The 22,895-nt window shown below is 38.6% G+C and overlaps 1 protein-coding gene across 1 annotated transcript; it reads left to right on the forward strand.

Annotated features, from left to right (window-relative positions):
• Window positions 1-706: 706 nt before the first annotated feature.
• On the forward strand, window positions 707-10,217 carry LOC107799787 (uncharacterized). The gene is made up of 5 exons (XM_075255116.1): window positions 707-4,152; window positions 9,202-9,410; window positions 9,512-9,602; window positions 9,674-9,764; window positions 9,844-10,217. The coding sequence occupies exon 1, from the start codon at window positions 1,081-1,083 to the stop codon at window positions 1,849-1,851; it is 771 nt and encodes a 256-aa protein (XP_075111217.1). The 5' UTR covers window positions 707-1,080; the 3' UTR covers window positions 1,852-4,152; window positions 9,202-9,410; window positions 9,512-9,602; window positions 9,674-9,764; window positions 9,844-10,217.
• The last annotated feature ends 12,678 nt before the right edge of the window (window positions 10,218-22,895 follow it).

The raw sequence follows: 22,895 nt of genomic DNA on the forward strand, positions 1-22,895 counted from the left end.
GGGCGGGGTACGAGAGGAAAGCTTATATATGGGGTGGATGGCTTGATCTCGACCGTTAGATCAATCGAGATCAACGGCCTGGATCTGAAGGTTTAAACGAACGGTGTCGTTTGGCTTAGTATTAGGGTCAGGGTTGGTTCGGGTAGAACGGGTCGGGTTTGTATCTGGGTACGGAGGATATGATGAGGGCCGTTAGATCAGGGTGGCTTGAACGGCTGAGATGGGTTGCCCCCTGAAACGACGTAGTTTTGGTGTCAAACTACGTCGTTTGGAAGCCTGGAGATGGGTCTGCTGGACCGGTTGCTTGGGCTGCTTTTTTGGGCCTCAGATTTTAAAATAGGGAACCAGCCCAAATCTATTTTAAACCAAATTGCACCCTTTTCTTTCATTTCTGATTTTTTTAAAAACACAAAACCTAATTAAACAAAATTAAACCTCATTAATTAATACTTAAAACAATTATTACACACATATTAAAATATTAAAAATAGGTAAAATCACACCAAGGCAACAAATAGGGCAAAAGATGCATATTTTGTGATTTTTCTTTTAATAATCGGATTATGGTTTAACTACACACGACACACATTTTTGTGTTTGATAAAAAAATAAAAATGGACAAGATCACAAATAATTAACAAAAATACCACGTAAAAATCCAAAAATTGTACAACAATACCATTTGCTATTATTTTTGATTTCTTTCGGAGTGATTGTGGCGCAAAACAAAAATCACGTGCTCACGAACAGTTGCATGTCAGCACTTTTGTTTCTGATTTCTTTCCAAAAGACCCCTCAGTTGATGAGGTGAATCCCACTGTTATCCACAGTAACACCAGCTTCAACGAAGAAAGTCCAAGCAGAACTTGTGTCGTCGAAAGTTGTAATGATGCAATTTCAGAAGTCTCGCGGGAAACAATAATATTATCCTTCTCTATTGTTAATGTTCATCATCCCCACCTCACCAACAGTTCTCCTATCTGCAATTTTGGAGCTGATACTATCTCTTCTCATGAGGTTTGTGTCCCTAGAACTTCTATCTTAGATGTCACAGTTGCAAACAGCAAGGATACTAGCAGTATGAATTTGCATTTGGAGGTTGACTTAGAAGAACATGGAGCTGATAAGAAAGGGAACAAGTTGTTTGTGTGCTCCTCGCCCCGTGATGTGTATGCGCACAATATGTTTGATGAAATGCCAGTTAATGAAATAGGGAAGCCTTTTGACGGATCATTTTCTCCTGAAATGGCTTCAGAAATGAACGAGGTTAAAGAAATGGTGCAGAAGCTTGCATTGCAAATGAATAGCCTAAGCTCGAGGCAGGATAGACATAAACTTCAATTTTCTTCTCAAATGGGGAAAATTAAAGATTCATGGGCAACTAAGAAGAACTTGGATGATGGCACCTATTATATCACAAAGAAGGTCAAGAAGGGCAATGGACAGATAAATTGTACCTTGACCAATGAGAATCTTGATGCAATAGATGTGACCAGAAATGAGACGAATAGTGAAGCAGTGCCAGAAGGAGTTTCTTCAGCTGTTGAAGCTGCTGTAGAGGTTGCACAAGGTGTGAAGACTGGTAATACAACTACTGAAACAGGGACTGGACAATATGAGCCTATTGGGGAATTAAAAGGGGCCAAAACCAGGGAGCTAGAACGAGTACTTGAAACACCAAATGTACTTAGAAAGGCTTCTAGTGTTTCTAATTCAACAAATTGTATTTCCGAGCCAGAACTCATAGTGAAACCATCTAACAGTGGTGATTTTTTTTTTTGCACAATGAGAGTGTCAATAGTTCTTGCAGTTTGTGTATTGATGCCAACAAGTCTGATCCTTCATCAGTGATACACAAACAACTCATCATTGAAGAAGGAGCTTTGCCTTATACTAATGATCTGTTGAAGCATCACAGGAATGGTCAAATTTCTCGTGCTGTCAATGGTAATATCTGGAGGGCACACGGAAGCGCCAAATTTGCTGAGGAAGATCATAGCAGCACACGAGACAAAACCAAACAATTGGAAGAGAATAATTATTCAACACAAGAGACTCCTGTGCCCATTGAAGAGTGCGACAAAACTGTTTTGAAAACTAAGGTGGAGAGGATTCTTGAAGCAAGAAGAGAATATTTTACAATTGGAATCGATACTGAACCTAACATACACATAAGACAACTGGGAATTCCTTTTTTCCATCCTGAAGTTGCGAGTGGATATTTTGTTTTAGGCTTGGTGTTGGTGTCTGCTAAACCAATTACATGGGAACTTCTAAAAGATGATGCCAAAAAGGATCTCATAGGTTCCATTCCAATGGTGAAGGGCTTTGAAATTTATGGGGTGAAACTTGTACCTGCTGATATGTTTTTGAAGGGAAGGGATGTGCCAGAAACAACATATGCAGAATTATTTGCATTTGAGAATGGTAGCAACATGCGTTTTAGCCAATATGGTGTTGTTGACCAACACTTGAAGCATTTCCTTACTGGAGGAGAGTTGCTGACTATTGCCACTGAATTTCTTCTTCCATTGTTAGGAAGAAATCTTATAATGGGGAATTTCTCTGAGATCCCATTCGATCCAGGTGTGGTTATTTCTTCATTTCCACATATCACTCTTGAGGACAAGGTTGGTTTAATAGGGAAGTGGTTTGCAGACTTTCGTTTCCATAGCCTATGCGTGCTCGTCGGCTGGAATTTCAGAGGCAAGGAATCTCCTTGGGCATATCTTTATTGCTATTGGTTTACATGTTGCAGAATGCATTAATGCTAAGAAAGGAGAAAACGTTCTCTTCACCATGCATCCAGAAATGGCATGTCGTGAGTTCAGATGCGCTCACACCATCTATTTTCTGGGAAGCGATGGCATAGAGGTTGTCAAGCTTATCAATGATGAAAGGCTTATATTTGGTGCATTTTGCTATGCTGCTAAAGTGACATTAGCTGCTTTTGGGAAGTTACTTCAAGTTGCTTGTCGCGAAATGACTTGGCTAGGCGACTGTGCTAAATGATTGCTTCAGGAAATCAGCCATCGCGATGGGCGACACCTCTGGATCTCCTTTTTGTCAGACTTTTCTTTAAAACGCAGCGGCATGATATAAGAACTTCTCTTCAAGTTTTGGCTTTGCAGCACAAGGGTGATTCAGTTGAGGATAGGAAACAGAGAACCGTCACTCACTGGATGGTTCACATATGATGATGATTGTTGTTGCTTGCAGGGACGTTGGACTACGATTTGCAGGGGTACATGATCCCTTTTGGATTCATGTTTGGGATGTCGACCAGATGAACATGATACTCGGGGAAAAGTTTGTGCAATCTGTTCTTAATGTTTCTCACATGGAAGATGAGGGTAAGTCGCAGCGTAAGACTGCTGTATATGAGGCGTTGAACGAAGTTGTTAGATGTTTGAAAAATGAAACAGTTTTCATGGTCTTGCAAATTGATCCTAGTAACCGGAGGGAATCTGAAAGTTTTTCTCTTCTTGCTGCAATTATAAACAAGTACAAGGGTGCTATGATAGGGAGTGTGCCTCACTGGTTCAAAGTTGCATTCCAGTATACTATGGAGAATAACCTTGGCAGATTTTGAAGATTATCTTAAGCATTGGCTTAAGTTCCCTTTTCAGGCAACTACTGCACATTATTCTTCTTTGATACAATAGAAACCATTCAAGCTTGTTATAGATTCTATTCCATGGACCTTTAGGCACATTCAAAAGAACATTGCTGGTACCAGACTAAATCTTTTGTTGGAGTTGTTCAATAATATTCAGCAATTACTCTTTCCAGCCATGTCTCATCGGTTGACTGAATTGCTATGGGTTGCTCCAGAAGAGATGCTTCAAGATGTCAGAAGCATTGAAGAAATACCTCAATGCGTCATAATCATTGGTGCTGAAAATTTGCTTGCCGATAGAATGGTTCCGAAGAGATGTCTCGATCCAAGGACAAGAACTTAAGAATTGAAGTAGCTTCACATTTTCCATTTGATCCTGGATGGATTGAAGTCCTCACCCTTGAGGACAAGGGTGTTGTTCAGGGGGAAGTACTTTACACAATTTCTTCTTTGGAGGCCGCTAAATTTTGGAGGCCGCTAATCCTCCAAAGTACTTTACACAATTATACTATTGGATTATCCGCTAAACAAGAGTAAGTTCAATTTCTCTCTTTGATATGTTCTGTTTTTTTCTTCTTCTTCGTGTCCTTTTTCCCTTTGAATCAGAAATCGCAAAAGGGGTTCTATAACTTTTTGTTTCTTTATTTGTTTTCTGCAACTTAGAACTCTATATATGGAGAGTCAAAATCCGGGTTCTTCAATTTCTTCAATTTGAATCAGAAATCGCAAAAGGGTTCTTCAATTTCTTTCTCTTTTATTTTTTGTTTCTATATGTAGAAATCTCTCTTACTAATTGACCTTTTAGGTTTTCCTGTTCATACAGTTTTGTTTATTGAAAATGTAGAATGAAGATAAGTTAAAAGTAGTTGCTTTTATAATGATTATAAAATAAATATTTACAACACAAAAAGTGTAATTCTCATTAAAAAATCATGTCTGCAAAGTCACATAGTTCCTGTAACAGCAAGATACTCTATAAAGCTTGAAGTTGAGATTTTTGATAAGATTACATTTTGTACTTTTGGTGTTTAGTAAAACTCTGACCTAACACTGTTGTGGAGAAATCTTTTAGTACCATTTTGCACCTTGTTGGTTGTTTTGAATAGTGATCTTTCTTGTGTGAGTGATAAAAGTGAGATTATTGGGTTTAAAATTGGGTGATCTTTATCGTGTGAGGAGAAATTTGTACAAAAGAGGGGCGGTTTGGTTGCTCGTAAAATCATCGGACATTGGAGAATGTCAAGCAACCCAGAACTGAAATTTCACCAAAAATGGGTATTGGTTGCTTGTATTAGGACTGCAAGAGAATATAGGCTGAGCTTCGTAATGTTCTGATAAGGTCAATGTTTTGAGCGAATTAATCATGTTCACAAGACACTACTGTCAGTTGTCAACTATTTTCCTACACTTTCCAGAACATATGTTGTGCAGTAAAAAGCAAACACATTATCCTGAACAACAAAAAATTTGAAATACATCCAAGTACCATTTTTCCTTCTATCCTTCTCCTAGTTCTGCCTTATTTTGCCACCCACAAGTGAACCTAGATGACACTAACATATTAATGATCAACTATATCAACTATTATAATATAGGCTCTATTTTGGTTCTAGTTATAATGTAAGTTTTACTTTGATTGGAAAAGAATATATTTGATGGAGCGGAAAATATAGTTCTTCACTAAATTAACGAATCTCGGTGTTGGATTTTGATTATGTTAAAGATAAATAGCATTTCATGTTCTTGTGCTTACCTGTAGTTTTTTTAGCTATCTTTAGGATATGGTTGAACTTCATACTTCAAATATATATATGTATATATATATATATATATATATATATAAAACTAGTTCTTGATTAAAAAAAATGACAAATATAGCTAGTGTCTCATTAGATAACAATCATTACAAATTTTTTAATAGTAGAATGATAGTTATTGTATCATTTTTTATTTATTTAAGGAAGACAAGATAAAATATCAGTGATTTAATTTTAGAGTGTCTTCTGTGTTTTAATTTTTCATTTTGTTGAGCAATTGTGAGTTATATGTTATGCATATCAACTTGTAATTTATTTCATTCTTGTAAAATCGTAAGAAGTTTAGTCATAAAGATGAGTTTGACAAGTGTAATAACAAGTAATGTGCATCGTAGTACTTTCTTTTATAAGTAATGTGCATCTTAATGTTTTTGTGATCTTAATTTTTTAAATATTATTTCTATTTACTATCCAAGGTTATGGCACCAAGTAAGCGATACAACTTGTTGATAACCGACTTGACGAATCCTACTTAATTGGGGTGCAAATTTTTTGCCTTTAGAAGAACAGGAGAATTGTATGAAATACGATGTCCGTGTGTCAAATGTTGTAACACAACATTAGGAACACGTGAGACAGTCGAGATACATTTGAAAGCATATGAAATAATTCAAAATTATACTTTTTGGTATCATCATGGAGTAGTTCTGGGTGAGCCACAGTTGGAATGCGAAGTTGAAGATAATAATGAAGTAGATGATTATGAGGATAATGATGAAATACATGAAATGCTGAGGGATTTGTATCCTAATCATGATGGAGGCACTGCTGATGTTGGTTACAATGATTTACTTGAAGAAGAACCAAATGTTGAAGCCAAAAAGTTTTACAGCCTATTGAAAGATTTCGAGAAGCCACTATACCAAAGTTCGAAAATTTCAAAGCTTTTCACTTTGATTAAACTGCTTCACATAAAAAGTATGGGTCATTGGAGCAACGAGTCATTTACAATGTTATTAAAAATGTTGAAGGATGAGATGTTGCTTGATGGAGCGAATTTGCCAAATTCATATTATGAGGCAAAGAAGGTGATTCGGGACCTTGGGCTTTCCTACCAAAAAATTGATGCTTGTATAAATGATTGCATGCTATATTGGAAGGAAGATAATTTACTTGATTCCTGTATAGTCTGTGGTGCATCCAGATGGAAAATAGATAAACATAGCGGGGAAGCAAAGAATAAGAATGGTAAAAAAATAGCATCAAATTTTTTACGTTATTTTCCATTGAAGCCTAGGCTTCAAAGGTTGTATATGTATGCAAAGACATCTTCTCTAATGACATGACATCATGATAAAAGGGTTGATGATGGAACAATGAGGCATCCAGCTGATTCAATGGCATGAAAATCATTTGATGAACTTCATCCCTCATTTGCGGCTGAGCCTCGTAATATTCGACTTGGACTTGCTAGTGATGGATTCCAGCCATTTCGGAATTCAAAAACCTCATATAGTATTTGGCCTGTGGTACTTATTCCTTATAATTTACTACCTTGGTTGTGTATGAAACAGGAAAATTTCATTATGTCCATGCTTATACCTGGTCCAGATAGTCCAGGAGATACAATTGACATATATCTTCAACTCTTGATAGAGGAGTTGAATGAGTTATGGGAAATTGGTGTTGAGACCTTTGATGCATCAAGCTGACAGAATTTTAAGTTACATGCTTCTTTGTTATGGACCATCAATGACTTTCCAGCATATGCAAATTTATCTGGATGTAGTACAAAAGGTAAATTGGCATGCCCATGTTGCAATAAAGACACTTCCTCAATCAGATTGAAGAATAGTAAGAAACAATGTTTTATGGGTCATCAGCGTTACTTTCCTCTTAATTACAAATGGATGAATGATAAGGAGTCATTTGATGGCACAAAAGAGAAAAAGCTCCCGCCAAAAATGTGTTATGGTATTGAAATACTTAATCAAGTGCAAGATCTTAAAGGGTTACAGTTAACAAAAGATCCAAAGAAAAGGACCAAGATATCACATGATGTTCAAAAAGATAATTGGAATAGGAGGAGTATCTTTTTTGAACTTCTATATTGGAAATCACTCTTGTTGCGACATAATTTGGATGCTATGCATATTGAAAAAAATATATGCGATAATATTTTGGGGACGATCATGAATGCCAAAGGAAAGACCAAGGACACCATTAAAACTCGACTCGATTTGCAAGAAATGAACATTAGGCCGGAATTGCACCCAATCAGAAAAGGAGAAAAATATGAAGTTCCAGCTGCATGTTACACATTATCTCCCCAAGAAAAGCACAACATATGCCTTTTCTTAAAGAATTTAAAGGTACCAGATGGATTTTCATCTAATATTTCTCAAAATGTTAACTTGAAAGAGCACAAGATTTCTGGATTAAAGAGTCATGATTTTCATGTTCTTATACAACATTTACTCCCTCTTGCTCTACATGGTATGCTATCCAAAACAGTGTGTGAACCCCTTATCGAGTTGTCTTTATTTTTTAATGTGTTTGAATAAAAGGCATTAAGGACTAGTGACTTGGATCAGATTGAAGCTCAAATTCCTATAACACTTTGTAAGTTAGAAAAGGTATTCCCTCCCACATTTTTTGATATCATGGTGTACTTGCCTACTCACTTAGCTAATGAAGCTAAGCTTGCTGGACCGGTTCAGTATCGGTGGATGTATCCTATAGAACGATGGTTATATTTTTTGAAATCTCTCATTGGTAATAGGGCTTGTCCAGAAGGTTCAATTGTAGAGGGGTACCTTGCAAATGAATGTATGATCTTATGTTCTAGGTATCTAAATAGAATCGACATAGTTTAATCGGCCAGAACGAAATTACGATGGTGGTTTAAAAAATTCTGATGGAGGTTTATCTCTATTTTGTAAATCTGGAAAAACTTTAGGAGCTCCAAAACATCATGATCTTGAAGCGGATGAATTTGAGCAAGCACATATATATACATACTGAAGAATTGTGATGATGTTTTACCATTTCTAGAGTATGAAATCATGTCCTTCATATCGTATTTTGTTTTCGTTGTTTCCTTTAGGATTGTTTATCCTTTATATATGATATCTGTAGTTCAACTAAAATTTTTAAAAAGTTTGCATGAACTCATGTGGATTCTACTCAACACTTGTCTGATACAGAATGGAACAGACAATTTACTGACTTTTGGATTCAATTTAATTGTTGTAATAGCAATATGTGGTAGTTTAGGGCCTAGATGTCAACTTGCATCTTTTATTTGTATGTAGTTTGTTTTCTATTGTGATATGCTGATCTGTCATGAAACCTTGATGTAGAATGTCTCAGCAGAATCAGTAAGTTTACGGTTTTGTATTTGCTGGAACTTGTATTGTTTACCGTAGCAAGCTTTTGGAACGTCACTGGTCAGGCATGTTTTGTTCATTACCCGTATGAATCGATTTATGGAGTAGGTTAGTGAAAGAAACAAAGTACCTAGTTAGGTATCCAAACAGAGAACCTAGTTGTTTACAATGACTGTATTGGAATGGACAGTTTCAGTATGAAGAAACACTTAAATATTCACCATTTTTGTGCATTTGCACATCATTACTGGTGCCATTGGGACTACCTGGATGATGCAGTTACTGTTGGTGCATGTTCTATGTTTTAAATTCACAAAATTGAAATAAAGCTAAGGCATTTGTTAATTCAAGCTTTATCGTAGAATTATGTTTTCTTCTATCACATGGAGTTTCTATGATGATATTGGATATCAATCTATGTTTAATGTATTGCAAGATAAATTTGAGAGTGATGACATGGATATCCATCGTGATCATATTTTGGGATGAATGAAAGAGTTATGGAACAAATGGAGAGGACAATTGCATGCAGAATATGTGAAGGGTAAGCCAATCCAAGAGGCTCTTAAGAATGTGCCCAAGAGGGTAGACAAGAAACAATGGGAGTGGTTGGTAAAGGAACATTTTTCTACAGAAAGTTTTCAGGTTTGACATAACACCTAATTATGTAATTTTATTTTATACAGTGATTTTTTAATTGATAACTTATTTATAGCATTTGATTTAATGTTGTCACTCAAATATAGGCGAGAAGTAACAGGAATGCAGCAAATAAAACTAAGTTGAAGATGCTTCTTCATATTGGTAGCAAGCCAATTGAGAGATTATTTATCAAAGGTGTTATCATCAAATCTATTTTTATTTAATATTGACGAGACGTTATTTGACATATTTACTTTTATGTAAAGGGCGGAAAAGATGGCAAACCACCAGATTTGACAACTATTTTCTTCGAGACTCGCAAGAAGAATAACACACTTGTTAATAATCGAGAAACATGTGCGTTTGGTTAATTGAACATATTCTTTACTTTTAGTTATTATGGGATCTGATAAAAATTTCTCTATATACTTTGTAGGCTCAAATCAAGAAATTGGTGCAGTCTGAACTGTCACTTCCTAACATAGAGATTGTAGAAAAATGTTTTAGACCTCAAAGTCGTAGTCATGTATTTGGCTTTGGGGGTGGATTAAAGGTGAAAGATTTGAAAGGGGGAACTACCTCAAAACCTGAATTATTGGCTAAGCTACGTTCAATTGAAAATGAAAACTAGTCTTTGAAGGATCGTCTGTCTAACTTCGAAAATAAGATAAGAAAACTGAGGAAAATAAAAGAATTAGTATTAGTACAACAAACTAATTTCCAGCCTCCAACTCAGGAGAATGACTATTGGGATCCTTGATGATACCAGGTGAGTAACAACTTACATGAAACCTCAATTTATTTTGTTGATTTAAGTGTATGTTATTGTATATCATTTGCGGATCTTCTATTAATTATGAATTTCATCGGTGTCAATTCTGACAAGATTTTGTCTGATAATGTTTGGAAATTAATTTAGGACTGGTGTGGGCCTAAGAAAATCTGAGTTTTCTTTTGTAGTAGCTAGGGATTGTGAAGGAATCTCCTGGATCCTGGTGTGACTGAATGGTCATGACCATTATGCCCTCATCCTGTATGTCACCACCAGAACTAGTGTCCTCAATCCTCATTGCTATTTTTTCCCCAAAAGAAGCTTCCACCTAGGATTTGGAAGTTTCAGTAAGTCTCCCATTACCAAAGTTCTGATTATTAATCAAAACATTTTCACCTTCAGGGGCTTTTCTCCTTTGACTTGGTTAAAGGTGGCAAGAAACTAGTTAGTTATTCTTTTGAACATTCTCAAACTAAATTCTTATGTCAACTACTAGCTACTGCAATTGCCGGAGACCTCTTTACATCCCTTTCTATCATTTATCTTAGCTCAACTTATATTTCTACAATAAAACATGAAAGAAAATACTTATCAGTTTATAAATCAAGGTTGTTAGCATGCAGCAGTGCTCCCTTAGCAAATAATTTTTCTTTCCTCTATATATTAGGAATTAATGACTTCATCTGATGAATGATAAACTAAGGATAAAGCTGATCTTCCAGTCAAAACTGTTAACAACAATGATCACTACTCTATTTTGGCCCGGGAATTTTGTAGCAAAAGCCATATTGCTTGTCCCACAAGAAAAAGGTTGTGACACATTCCTTTATCTCTTGAACTAATTCAGGATGTAGAATTCTGCACCCTGCCTCATTGTGGCCTTGCGATTTGCTTTCTCTGTAATATTTGGGCAGACAATCATAATTAATCTTAAAACTGTTCGGACTTCACTTCACCTGTATGATCATCTTCAACTTCTTCTACTTCAACTTGAATTTACTTTGGAAATTCATCCGGTAAATTAACCTCCACCTTCACCCTCACACAACTAGGTCTAGTCTTATTTTGAGTAGCCATATTAATCTTTAAGGATTCCCAACAACAGAAGCCATTCTAAACATGACTCCTTCACAAAGAAAGTAGGAGACAAGGCTTGAAAAGAAATCTAGGCTACAACACTAGGGGTTTTCTCCTCCGTCTTAAAACACGTATCATATTTGAGAGATCTATCTGGTAGTAATAATCCTGATGTTTAATATAGAGCACAACTTTTGACATCATATTGACATAATTCTCCAACGGTGATAAACGAATCAAAACATGTCAATCACGCAAATAACCAACCTAGCAGGGACACTTAACTTCACTTTGGATTGGAACCAATCTTCGTAATTCTTGTAAATCTGGCCATCTATAAGAAAACTTACCAACAACTGCGTATTGGAGATTTTTCTATGGCTAACATGTGCTTGACTTCTTTGGATTTCCAATGAACAAAAGGTTTTCCACGAAGAAACGATAGGGTTTTAATAGGCATAGGTCCGATAGGCTGCATGAGTGCATTTAATGTGCATGATTGATCTCTGTGGAGTAACTTTCTGCAGCTTAGTTCATTGACACTGTTTTACCTCTTATGTGGTTAAAATTTGCAAAGTCATCTATTTATCATTTCTTTCACTAAATTTTGTTGTCTGGGTGGGGGAAGCAAGTCGGTTGTATCCTAATCATTGTTGAGACTAGACTTTTTTTGAAAACTTGAGTATATATACGTTTGTAAAATAACTGAAATTTTTTATTTCTTCAACAGGTTTTGGATATTAAAGTTTACAAGAAGCCGATTTTTGATGACATACAGATCAACCATCATTTTGCTGGGAATTTCAAGAAAATTTTACATTACAATCGAGGGATATTATTAGTATATGTAGTTTTTTGCTAAATGTTTATGAACACAATATTGTGACTAGCTTACATCATTGATGTACGATTCAACTAATTAACTTATGTTGATCATTTTTGGTATTATTTTATGAAAGCAACATTATCTATATATTAATATTTTCGATTTTCTAGTTGCAAACTAAATGTGATTTAGGGACTTATGACTTGTTTCTTTAGGGACCAGCTTTAAACTTCTCCGAATAGATATAACAGCCAGCTTCTAACTGGTTGTGAAACGTTTTAACGACCATATTTAAACTAGCCGCGAAAATATTTTAAGGACCAGAAATTTAGTCCCTAAAATATGCAAATAAGCACCAGAAACATGGTCCTTAAAACACATTTAACGGCCAGTTTTAAACTGGTTGCGCAACTGGTTTAGCGACCAGCACACTATCTCGTCCTTAATAACCTTTAGCGGCGGAAGCTATAAGGACCAGATTAGCTGGCCGCTATTGAACATTTGCGACCAATTCCTTACTTTTAGGGACCAGTTTTCCCTTTGCTATTGAGCATTTTTCTTGTAGTGATTAGCGTTTTATCCCATATTATCAATTTTATTTTCCTTATAAATTTAGCACCATTGCTCTGCTTTGATATATTTGTGATGGTTATTTCGGTTGTTTGAAAATGTATATCAAATCTAAGGTGAGTGGCCTAACAATAATATCATTGTTGGTACACCATTTGTTATTATTGCTAACAGTATCATGCCTCTTGATTTGATATTTGCAAATAATGCATGACATAGAAATATTATTTTGATTTAGCTAGAGGCATCTACAAAGGATAATCCCACTATAAGAGTTGATTCTTTATAATATAGTTTTGAAAGCTTGTTCCTATTCATGATTTAGCTTTGATTGTGCTTCAATAGACACTTGTATGGCCATTTGATTATTAATACTATAATAATATTTTTACTTTGTGTTCTAATTATTTTAATCTCTAACGCTCTTTTTATGTAACCTAAGATTTTTCTTAATTGGAAAAATAATTTTACTCATATGATGAATTTAAAAAATAATTGAATTGGATTCTCTTGCTAAATAATTAATTGAAAGATTTAATTATTTGGTCTTAATACAAAAAATAATTTATTTTATGTTGATTCAGATTCTTAATATTAGTTCATATCTTGTTTTGAGGATTTAATCTTAATTATAATTTTATCCACCATAAATTTTCTTTTCAAAAAGTAAAAAGATCGATCTGACATTTCACTTTTATATCTTTATGTTTGTAGAATCATTAGTAGTATTTGACTCTTACAACTATTTTTTTTCTTTCTCACACATTTATATTCTTAAATATTTTCTTAGTTGTTGTTTAATAATTGGGTATATTTTTCAATATTACATGAAAAATTAATTAAAAAATATATTATTTGTGTAGGAAAATAATTCAAATATAATATAAGCATATATTATGGGGATATTGTTTTCTCAATTTTAACGCTTTATGAAGTCCATCTAATATTACTTTTATTTTCTCTAGGTATTAGATATTATGGAATGACAATGTACTGCCAATATGGAGGACTCTTATAAAATTAATTTTATTTAACCTTCCTACATATTTTTAATAAGAATTTAATAGACATAATTTATTAATTTTAAAATATTAAATATTAAAAATTTAACATAGAAGGTCTTGTAGTTAAAAAAGAAGAAGTTATTTTAGTTATGCTCTTTCCCTATGAGTTCTTTTATTTAATATTTTAGGACTATTTTGGTCTATCAATATTGTATTTGTACTTCTATAATAATATAGATAGTCTCTCTTTTTTCTAAATAAATTTGGACAATATAATATATTCTCAAATTAAATTAGTAATAGCACATTGTAATAAATTTTCAAATTAAATTAGTAATAGAAATTTTTAAGAAGTATATCCTAAAAGTAATAGGATTTCATGACTAAAAATATGTCTCTATCCCGAAAGTAATTATACTAAAACCTAACGTGTTCCTAAAGATATTAGGTTTACATGCTAGCATGTAGTAATAGGATTCCTAAAGGTAATCATGTAGGATTCCTAACTTGTAGTATTATGTCCTAAAACTAACAGGATTACTGTGATGACCCAAAAGGTCATCACTTATTTTTAAAATGAATTTTGCATTTCGAGGCCTTAAAAACCTCTTTCAGCATCGCCTCGATTTGCGTGCATAGTCCGGGCACGTAGCCGGAAAGCTATTATGTGAAAATGTTGAAATTTTGACTTAAAATATATTTGAGTTGACTTCGGTCAACATTTTGGGTAAATGGACCCGGACCCGTGATTTGACGGTCCCGGAGGGTCCGTTAAAAAATATCGGACTTGGGCATATGCCAGGAATCGAATTTCGTGGTCCCAAGTCCGAGAAATGAATTTTTTTAAAAGAAATTATTTTCTAAAAAATATAAAGGTTTTTGAAAGTGAAATACTATGTGAAATCTGTGGTATCGGGCCTGTATTATGGTTCCGGAGCCCGGTACGGGTTCAATATGATTTATATGTGTTGTTGGTAAAGTTTGGTAAGAAACGGGATCCATTTGACGTGATTCAGACCTAAAATGTAAAATTTGATGTTCAAAGAAATTTTGAGAAATTCCATCGATTCTGAGGTTTAATTCGATGTTCATGATGTTATTTTGGCGATTTGATCGCCCGGATAAGTTCATATGGTGTTATTGAGTTAATACGTATGTTTGGTTTGGAGTCCCGAGGGCTCAGATGAGTTTCGGATGTGTTTCAGAAGGTTTTGAACTTATAAAAAGTTGCAGGTTTTCAGTTCTGGTATTTTCTTCTTTGCGTTCGCGGGAGGAACCTCACGAACGCGATGAGTTATTCATGCTGAAGGAAATTTCCTTCTACGCGAACGCGAGACCCAGGTCGCGAACGCAAAGCTTTGGAGGGTCTTCCCTTCGCGAACGCGGGCCTGGTATCGCGAATGCGAAGCTTATGAGCCTGGGCAGGGGGAGGGGTATTATACATACGCGAACGCGAACACCTGGACGCGAACGCGAAGGCTCGAGGAGTTAGTGCTCTGCGAACGCGAGCCCATTTCCGTTAACGCGAAGGTCTCTCAGGCCTAGCTCATCGCGAACGCGATGAGCCTGTCGCGAACGCATAGACCAAATTCGCCCAGTTATTTTTAAGTTTCAAAAACAGAATGCATTACGCGAATTTCACCATTTTTCATAAACTTCATCTTCTCCACACCTCTTGGGTGATTTTTGAAGAGGAACTTCACCTTAGCTTCATAGGTATGTAATACTAAGCTCGTTTTCTTCCATTTTTATCAACACCCACTAGATTTCTAGGCCTAAAACATGAGATTAAGGGTATAAAATTAGGAATTTGGGTAGAGTTAAGACTTTTGGATTATTTGGGAATTTGACCTCGTTTTGGGGTCGGATTTCAAAACAGATTATATATTCGGGCTCATGGGGTGAATGGGTGATCGGGTTTTGGTCCGAACCTCGTGTTTTGACCAAGTGGGTCCGGGGTCAATTTTGGACTTTTTGGGAAGAATGATGGAAAAGCTATAATTAAGCATTGGAATTGGATTGTTTAGCATTTATTGATGTTATTAAGTCGATTATGTCTAGATACAATTGATTTAGAGCCAAATTCAAAAGGAAAAGCGGTGTTTGAGGGTTGAGTTGGCCGTGGAAGTTCGAGGTAAGTGTTTGGTCTAACCTTAGCTTGAGGGATTAGGAGTTGTGTCCTATTTGCTACTTGTTTCTTGTTGAGTACGACGTATAGTCATGGTGACGAGTATCTATACGTTGGTGTCGAGCATGACCGTGAGTCTTGAATTGTAATTTATTGTGTTCTTAAATAATACTAGAGATGCTTAAGTTGATGACTCTCTGTATTGAGCAAGGATCGTGATTATTCTCGTGGAAATTACTTATGACTGAGTATTGGTGTTAGCTGAGGTAGTTAGATGCTAGAACAAGTTTGGCTATAGTTGTTTCTCCCTTGCTGGGATGTTGTTACTTATACTGTCGATTCCCTTACCGGGATAGTCTAGTCCTTTATTGATCCCTTGCCGGGACTCTTGCTGTGATTGTTGGTGATTGTATATGTGGATCGGGTTGCACGCTGTAATAATGGGATATTTGGATCGGGTTTCATGCCGCAACAATGATATATTTGGATCGGGTTGCACGTCGCAACAATGATATATTTGGATCGGGTTGCATGCCGCAACAATGATATATTTTTGGATCGGATTGCACGCCGCAACAATATTATGTATGGATCGGGTTGGACGCTGCAACAGTGATAAATGATATGGATCGGGTTGCGCGCCGCAACAATGTTGATATATATTGGGATCGGGTTGCGCGCTGCAACAATTGCTGATACAAAGTGTTTATAGATTGGATACAAATTTCTTATTGTTTTGCTGTGAAATCTATGTTGTTCTTTTGCTGTTACTCTTGATTTACTGTTGATATTGGTATACGCCGCAGCATGAACTCCCCTCCCATATTTACTTGTTTATTCCTGTTTTATTTTCCAATGTATATTATAACTGCACAGGTTTATTTGGTAGTTTGGTCCTAGCCTCGTCACTACTTCGCTGAGGTTAGGCTAGGCACTTACCAGCACATGGGGCCGGTTGTGCTGATGCTACACTCTACACTATGTGCAGATCCCGGAGCAGCTCTTGGACCATAACATTTGGGTGGCTGCCTTCAGTCCAGTTAGAGATCCCAAGGTAGACCTGCAGGCGTCCGTAGGCCCGATGTTCTCTTCTATCTTATTATGTGCTTTGTTTTCACTTGTATTCGAGACAGACTGTACTTCCTTTTTCAAACACTTGTATGTAATACTCATAGACAGTCTGTGATATTATGACTCCAGATTCCAGTTAGAGGCATTTATTGGCATTGTAGTATTGGCTTTGGTTATGTTTATCTATTTAAGTCTTCCGCTTGTTCTATTTATCGTTAATATTCAATGTTGATTACCGTTAATCTAAATTGTTAAAAAGGGACTAAAAGTTGAAAGAGTTAGTGATTCTTTGTTGCATGGCTTGCCTAGCTTCCACGAGTAGGCACCATCACGACTCCTGGGGGTGGGAATTCCGGGTCTTGACAAGTTGGTATCAGAGCTCTAGGTTACAAGCTTAGTAGAGTCTGATGGATCGATACGGAGACATCTGTATTTATCCCTAGAGGCTACAGAGTTAGGAAAAACTTCACATTTGTTCTTTTTTATCGTGCGACTTGGTGTCTCAATGCTAATTGAATATCTACTCTATTCTTTCGCAGATGGCGAGAACACACGCTTCCTCATCCACTGATCAACAGCCTGAGCCCCCTGCAGCAGCTCCAATGAGGGGTAGAGGATGAGGTCGAGGCTGTGCTAGAGGCCGAGGCAGGGGCAGAGCTCAGCCCAAAGCAGCAGCACCAACGGCGGAGCCTCAAGTGGATTTTGATGATAAGGTTCTGGCTCCAACAGTTCTGGTAGGCCCAGCTCAGGTCCCAGAGGGGTTTATTGCTACCCTGTACTCTAGGATGCTCTGGTCCGTCGAGTGGGCCTTATGGAGAGTGTCACCCAGGCATGCTTGCTTTCTATAGCACCAGTCGTCTCTCAGGCTGGAGGAGGAGCCCAGACTCCTACTACTCGCACTCCGGAGCAGATGGCTCCCCAGTTTCAGACTCTAGTAGCTCAGCCGGTTGGAGCGATTTAGCAGGGTGTGGTAGCTCAGACCGGTGATGGAGCAGCTATGTCTGCCGATGCTTTGTGGAGATTGGACAGGTTCACCAAGCTCTTCACTACTACTTTCAGCGGCGCATATTCTGAGGATCCCCAGGAGTATCTAGACAACTGACATGAGGTTCTTAGGAACATGGGGATAGTTGAGACCAATGGGGTCGATTTTGCTACTTTTTGCTTGTCTGAATCCTCCAAGACTTGGTGGAGAGATTACTGCTTGGCTAGACCAGCCGAATCACCAACTTTGACTTGGGAGCAGTTTACTCAGCTATTTATGGAGAAGTTTCTCCCCATCACTCAGAGAGAGGCCTATCGAAGGCAGTTTGAGCATCTCCAGCAGGGTTCTATGACTGTTACCCAATATGAGACCAGATTCATCGACTTGGCTCGTCATGCTCTTGTCATACTTCCCACCGAGAGAGAGAGGGTGAGGAGGTTCATTGATGGACTTATTCAGCCGATTCGTCTTCAGATGGCTAGGGAGACAGAGAGTGAGATTACTTTCCAGGAGGCGGCCAATGTGGCTAGGAGAGTGGAGATGGTTCTATCACAGGGAGGTGGTCATGGGTCGGACAAGAGGCCTCGTCATTCAGGCAGATTCAGTGGTGCCTCGTCTGGAGGCAAGGATTCGTATGGTAGAGGCCATCCTCCTAGGCCCTTTCAGTCAGCACTTCAGGTTTCTCACGGTGCTTCAGGTGGCCGTGGTTCTTACATGCAGTATTCTAATCAGCAGCCCTACAGTGCACCACTAACTCCTATCAGTGCACCGCCGCTCCAGAGTTTTCGGGGTAGTCATTCAGGTCGCCAAAGTCAGTCTCAGTTTCCTCAGCCGCAACACTCAGGTGGATGATTTGAGTGTGGTGAGTATGGTCATATCCGGAGGGCTTGTCCGAGATTGGTGGGTACTCAGTCGCAGCAGCAGGGTTCCCGTGCTATGGTTTATGCACCAGGTGTTCCACAGCCCGCCCAGCCAGCTAGAGGTGGGTGTAGAGGTGCTAGAGGTGGAGGTAGAGGTGCTAGAGGTGGAGCTCAGACCACTAGAGGTGGAGGCCAGCCAGTTGCAGGACGTCCCAGAGGAATAGTCCAGGGTGGTGGGGCCTAGCCTCGATGTTATGCTCTTCCAGCCAGGCCCGAGGCTGAGGCTTCCGATGAAGTTATCACAGGTATTGTTCTGGTTTGTGGAAGAGATGCTTCAGTTTTATTTGATCTAGGGTCTACGTACTCCTATGTGTCATCTTATTTTGCACCGTATCTGATCATGCCTAATGATTCCTTGAGTGCCTCTGTATATATGTCTACACTGGTGGGTGATTCTATTGTAGTGGATCGAGTCCATCGCTCTTGTATAGTCGTGATTGGGGGTCTTGAGACTCGTGTTGATTTGTTGCTTCTGGACATGGTTGATTTCGATGTTATAACGAGGATGGACTGGTTATCACCTTACCACACTATCTTGGACTGTCATGCCAAGAATGTGACCTTAGCCTTACCTGGTTTGCCTCGTTTAGAGTGGAGAGGGACTACTGGTCATTCTACCAGGTAGTGTCATCTCTTATGTGAAGGCTCGGCGCATGGTCGAGAAGGGGTGTTTGGCCTATATGGCATATGTTCGTGATTCTAGTGCCGAGGTTCCTTCTATTGATTCTGTGCCTGTTGTTCGTGAGTTCCCTAAGGTATTTCCTTCAGACCTGCCGGGTATGCCACCCGATAGGGGTATTGACTTTTGCATTGATTTGGCTCTGGGTACTCAGCCCATTTCCATTACGCCGTATTGTATGGCCCCGCTTGAGTTGAAAGAGTTGAAGGAGCAGTTGCAAGACTTGCTTGAGAAGCGTTTCATTAGACCTAGTGTTTCACCTTGGGGTGCGCCGGTGTTGTTTGTTAAGAAAAAGGATGGATCGATGCGAATGTGTATAGATTACCGACAGCTGAATAAGGTTACAATCAAGAATAAGTATCCATTTCCGAGGATTGATGATTTGTTTGATCAGCTTCAGGGTGCCAAGGTATTTTTAAAAATTGACTTGAGATCTGGCTACTATCAGTTGAGGATTAGGGCATCCTATGTCCCTAAGACAACTTTCCGCACTCGGTACGGGCATTATGAGTTCTTGGTGATATCATTTGGGTTGACAAATACCCCAACAACTTTTATGGATTTGATGAACCGAGTGTTCAGGCCTTACTTGGATTCGTTCGTGATAGTCTTCATTGATGATATTTTGATCTATTCCCGCAGCCGGGAGGAGCACGAGCAGCGTCTTAGAGTGGTTCTTTAGACCTTGAGGGATAGTCAGTTATATGCTAAGTTCTCGAAGTGTGAGTTCTAGTTGAGTTCAGTTGCATTCCTGGGTCATGTTGTATCAGCAGAGGGTATTCAGGTTGATCCGAAGAAGATTGAGACAGTCAAGAACTGGCCTAGACCAGCATCAACTATAGAGATTTGGAGTTTCTTAGGGTTGGCAAGCTACTATCATCGGTTCGTGGAGGGGTTTTCATCTATCGCAACCCCGATGACTAGGTTGACCCAGAAGGGTGCCCAGTTCAGATGGTCGGACGAGTGTGAGGCGAGCTTTCAGAAGCTCAAGACAGCTCTGACTACGACACTGATGTTGGTTTTGCCCACAGGTTCAAGGCCTTATACAGTTTATTGTGATGCATCTCGTATTGGACTTGGTGCAGTGTTGATACAGGATGGAAAGGTCATTGCCTATGCTTCGCGGTAGTTGAAGATTCATGAGAAGAACTATCCGGTTCATGATTTGGAGTTGGCAGCCATTGTTCACGCGTTGAAGATCTGGAGGCATTATCTGTATTGCATGGTGTGTGAGGTGTTTACGGATCATAAGAGTTTGAAGTACTTGTTCAAGCAAAAAGGAGTTGAATTTGAGGCAGAGAAGGTGGTTGGATCCATTAAAGGACTATGATATCACCATCTTATATCATCCGGGAAAGTCCAATGTGGTGGTCGATGCTTTAAGTAGGAAGTCAACCAGTATGGACAGTCTTGCTTATATTCCGGTCGATGAGATACCGATTGCTTTGGATGTTTAGGCTTTGGTCAATCAGTTCGTGAGGTTAGATGTTTCTGAGCCTAGTCGGGTGTTAGCTTGCACGGTCGCTCGTTCTTCTTTATTGGAGCGTATCCATGATCGGCAGTATGATGATCCCCATTTGTGTGTCCTTAGAGACACGGTGCAGCACGGAGGTGCCAAGCAGGTTACCTTAGGTGATGATGGAGTTTTGAGATTGCAGGGTCGAGTTTGTGTGCCTAATGTGGATGGGCTTCGAGAGTTGATTTTAGATGAGGCCCATAGCTCCTGGTACTCTATTCATCCGAGCGCAGATGTATCAAGATTTGCGGTAGCTTTATTGGTGGCAGAGAATGAAGAAGGATATTGTTGCATATGTAGCTCAGTATTTGAATTGTCAGTAGGTTAAGTATGAGCATCAGAGGCCTGGTGGTTTGTTCCAGAAGATTGAAATTCTTGAGTGGAAGTGGGAGCGGATCACTATGGACTTCGTTGTTGGACTCCCATGGACTCAGAGGAAGTTCGATGAAGTGTGGGTTTTTGTTGATAGGCTGACCAAGTCATCGCATTTCATTCTTGTGACAGTCTCCTATTCTTCAAAGCGGTTAGCTGAGATCTATATCCGGGAGATTATTCATCTTCATGGTGTGCCCGAGTCTATTATTTCAGACCGAGGTACGTAGTTTATCTCGTATTTCTAAAGGGCAGTTTAGTGAGAGTTGGTCACACGGGTTGAGTTGAGAACAACATTTCATCCTCAGACGGATGGGCAGTCCGAGCGGACTATTCAGATTTTGGAGGATATGCTCCAAGCTTGTGTCATTGACTTTGGAGGCTCGTGAGATCAGTTTTTGCCTTTAGTAGAGTTTTCCTACAACAACAGCTACCAGTCGAGTATTCAGATGGCTCCTTATGAGGCTTTATATGGTAGGCAGTGTCAGTCTCCGGTTGGATGGTTTGAGCCGGGAGAGGCTCGGTTGTTGGGTACGGATTTGGTTCAGGATGCCTTGGACAAGGTCAGGATTATTCAGGATAGCCTTCGTACAGCTCAGTCCAGGCAAAAGAGCTATGCCAACCGCAAGGTTCGAGATTTGGCTTTCATGGTCGGTGAGCGGGTATTGCTTCGAGTGTCGCCTATGAAGAGCGTGATGAGATTTGGGAAGAAGAGCAAGCTTAGCCCTAGGTTTATTGGCCCGTTTGAGATTATCGATCAAGTGGGAGAGGTGGCTTATAGACTTGCATTGCCGCCAAGCTTATCAGCCGTCAATCCAGTGTTTCATGTGTCCATGCTTCGGAAATATCACGGCGACCATCCCACATGTTAGATTTTAGCGTTGTACAGTTGGACAAGGACTTGTCTTATGAGGAGGAGCCGATAGCTATTCTAGACCGGCAGGTTCGTCAGTTCTTCTGTTCGTGTTTAGTGAAGAGGTTAGCCTATTGAGGCATCGACCTGGGAGTCCGAGTCCGATATGCGGAGCTGTTATCCCCATCTTTTCCCTGACTCAGGTACATCCTTCTCATGTCTGTTCGAGGACGAACGGCTCTTTTAGAGGTGGAGGATGTTTGTTTTTAAAATGAATTCTGCGTTCTGAGGCCTTAAAACCTCTTTCAACATTACCTCAATTTGCGTGCGCAGTCTAGGCGTGTAGCCGAAAAGCTATTATGTGAAAATCTGTGAAAATGTTGAAATTTTGACTTAAAATGCATTTGAGTTGACTTCGGTCAATATTTTGAGTAAACAGACTCGGTCCCGTGATTTGACGGTCCTAGAGGGTCCATGGAAAAATATGGGACTTGGGCGTATGCCCGGAATCGAATTCCGAGGTCCCAAGTCTGAGAAATGAATTTTTTAAAAAGAAATTGTTTTCTGAAAAATATAAAGATTTTTGAAAGTGAAATACTATGTGAAATCTGTGGTATCGGGCCCGTATTATGGTTCCGGAGCCTGGTACAGGTTCAATATGATTTATATGTGTTGTCGGTAAAGTTTGGTAAGAAACAGGATCCATTTGACGTTA

Source organism: Nicotiana tabacum, chromosome 6 (assembly GCF_000715075.1).
Source record: "Nicotiana tabacum cultivar K326 chromosome 6, ASM71507v2, whole genome shotgun sequence".
NCBI lineage: Eukaryota > Viridiplantae > Streptophyta > Magnoliopsida > Solanales > Solanaceae > Nicotiana > Nicotiana tabacum.

What these genes read in the sequence shown, in the direction of transcription:
- LOC107799787 (XM_075255116.1), top strand. Translation starts at nt 1,081, where the DNA reads ATGAATTTGCATTTGGAGGTTGACTTAGAAGAACATGGAGCTGATAAG.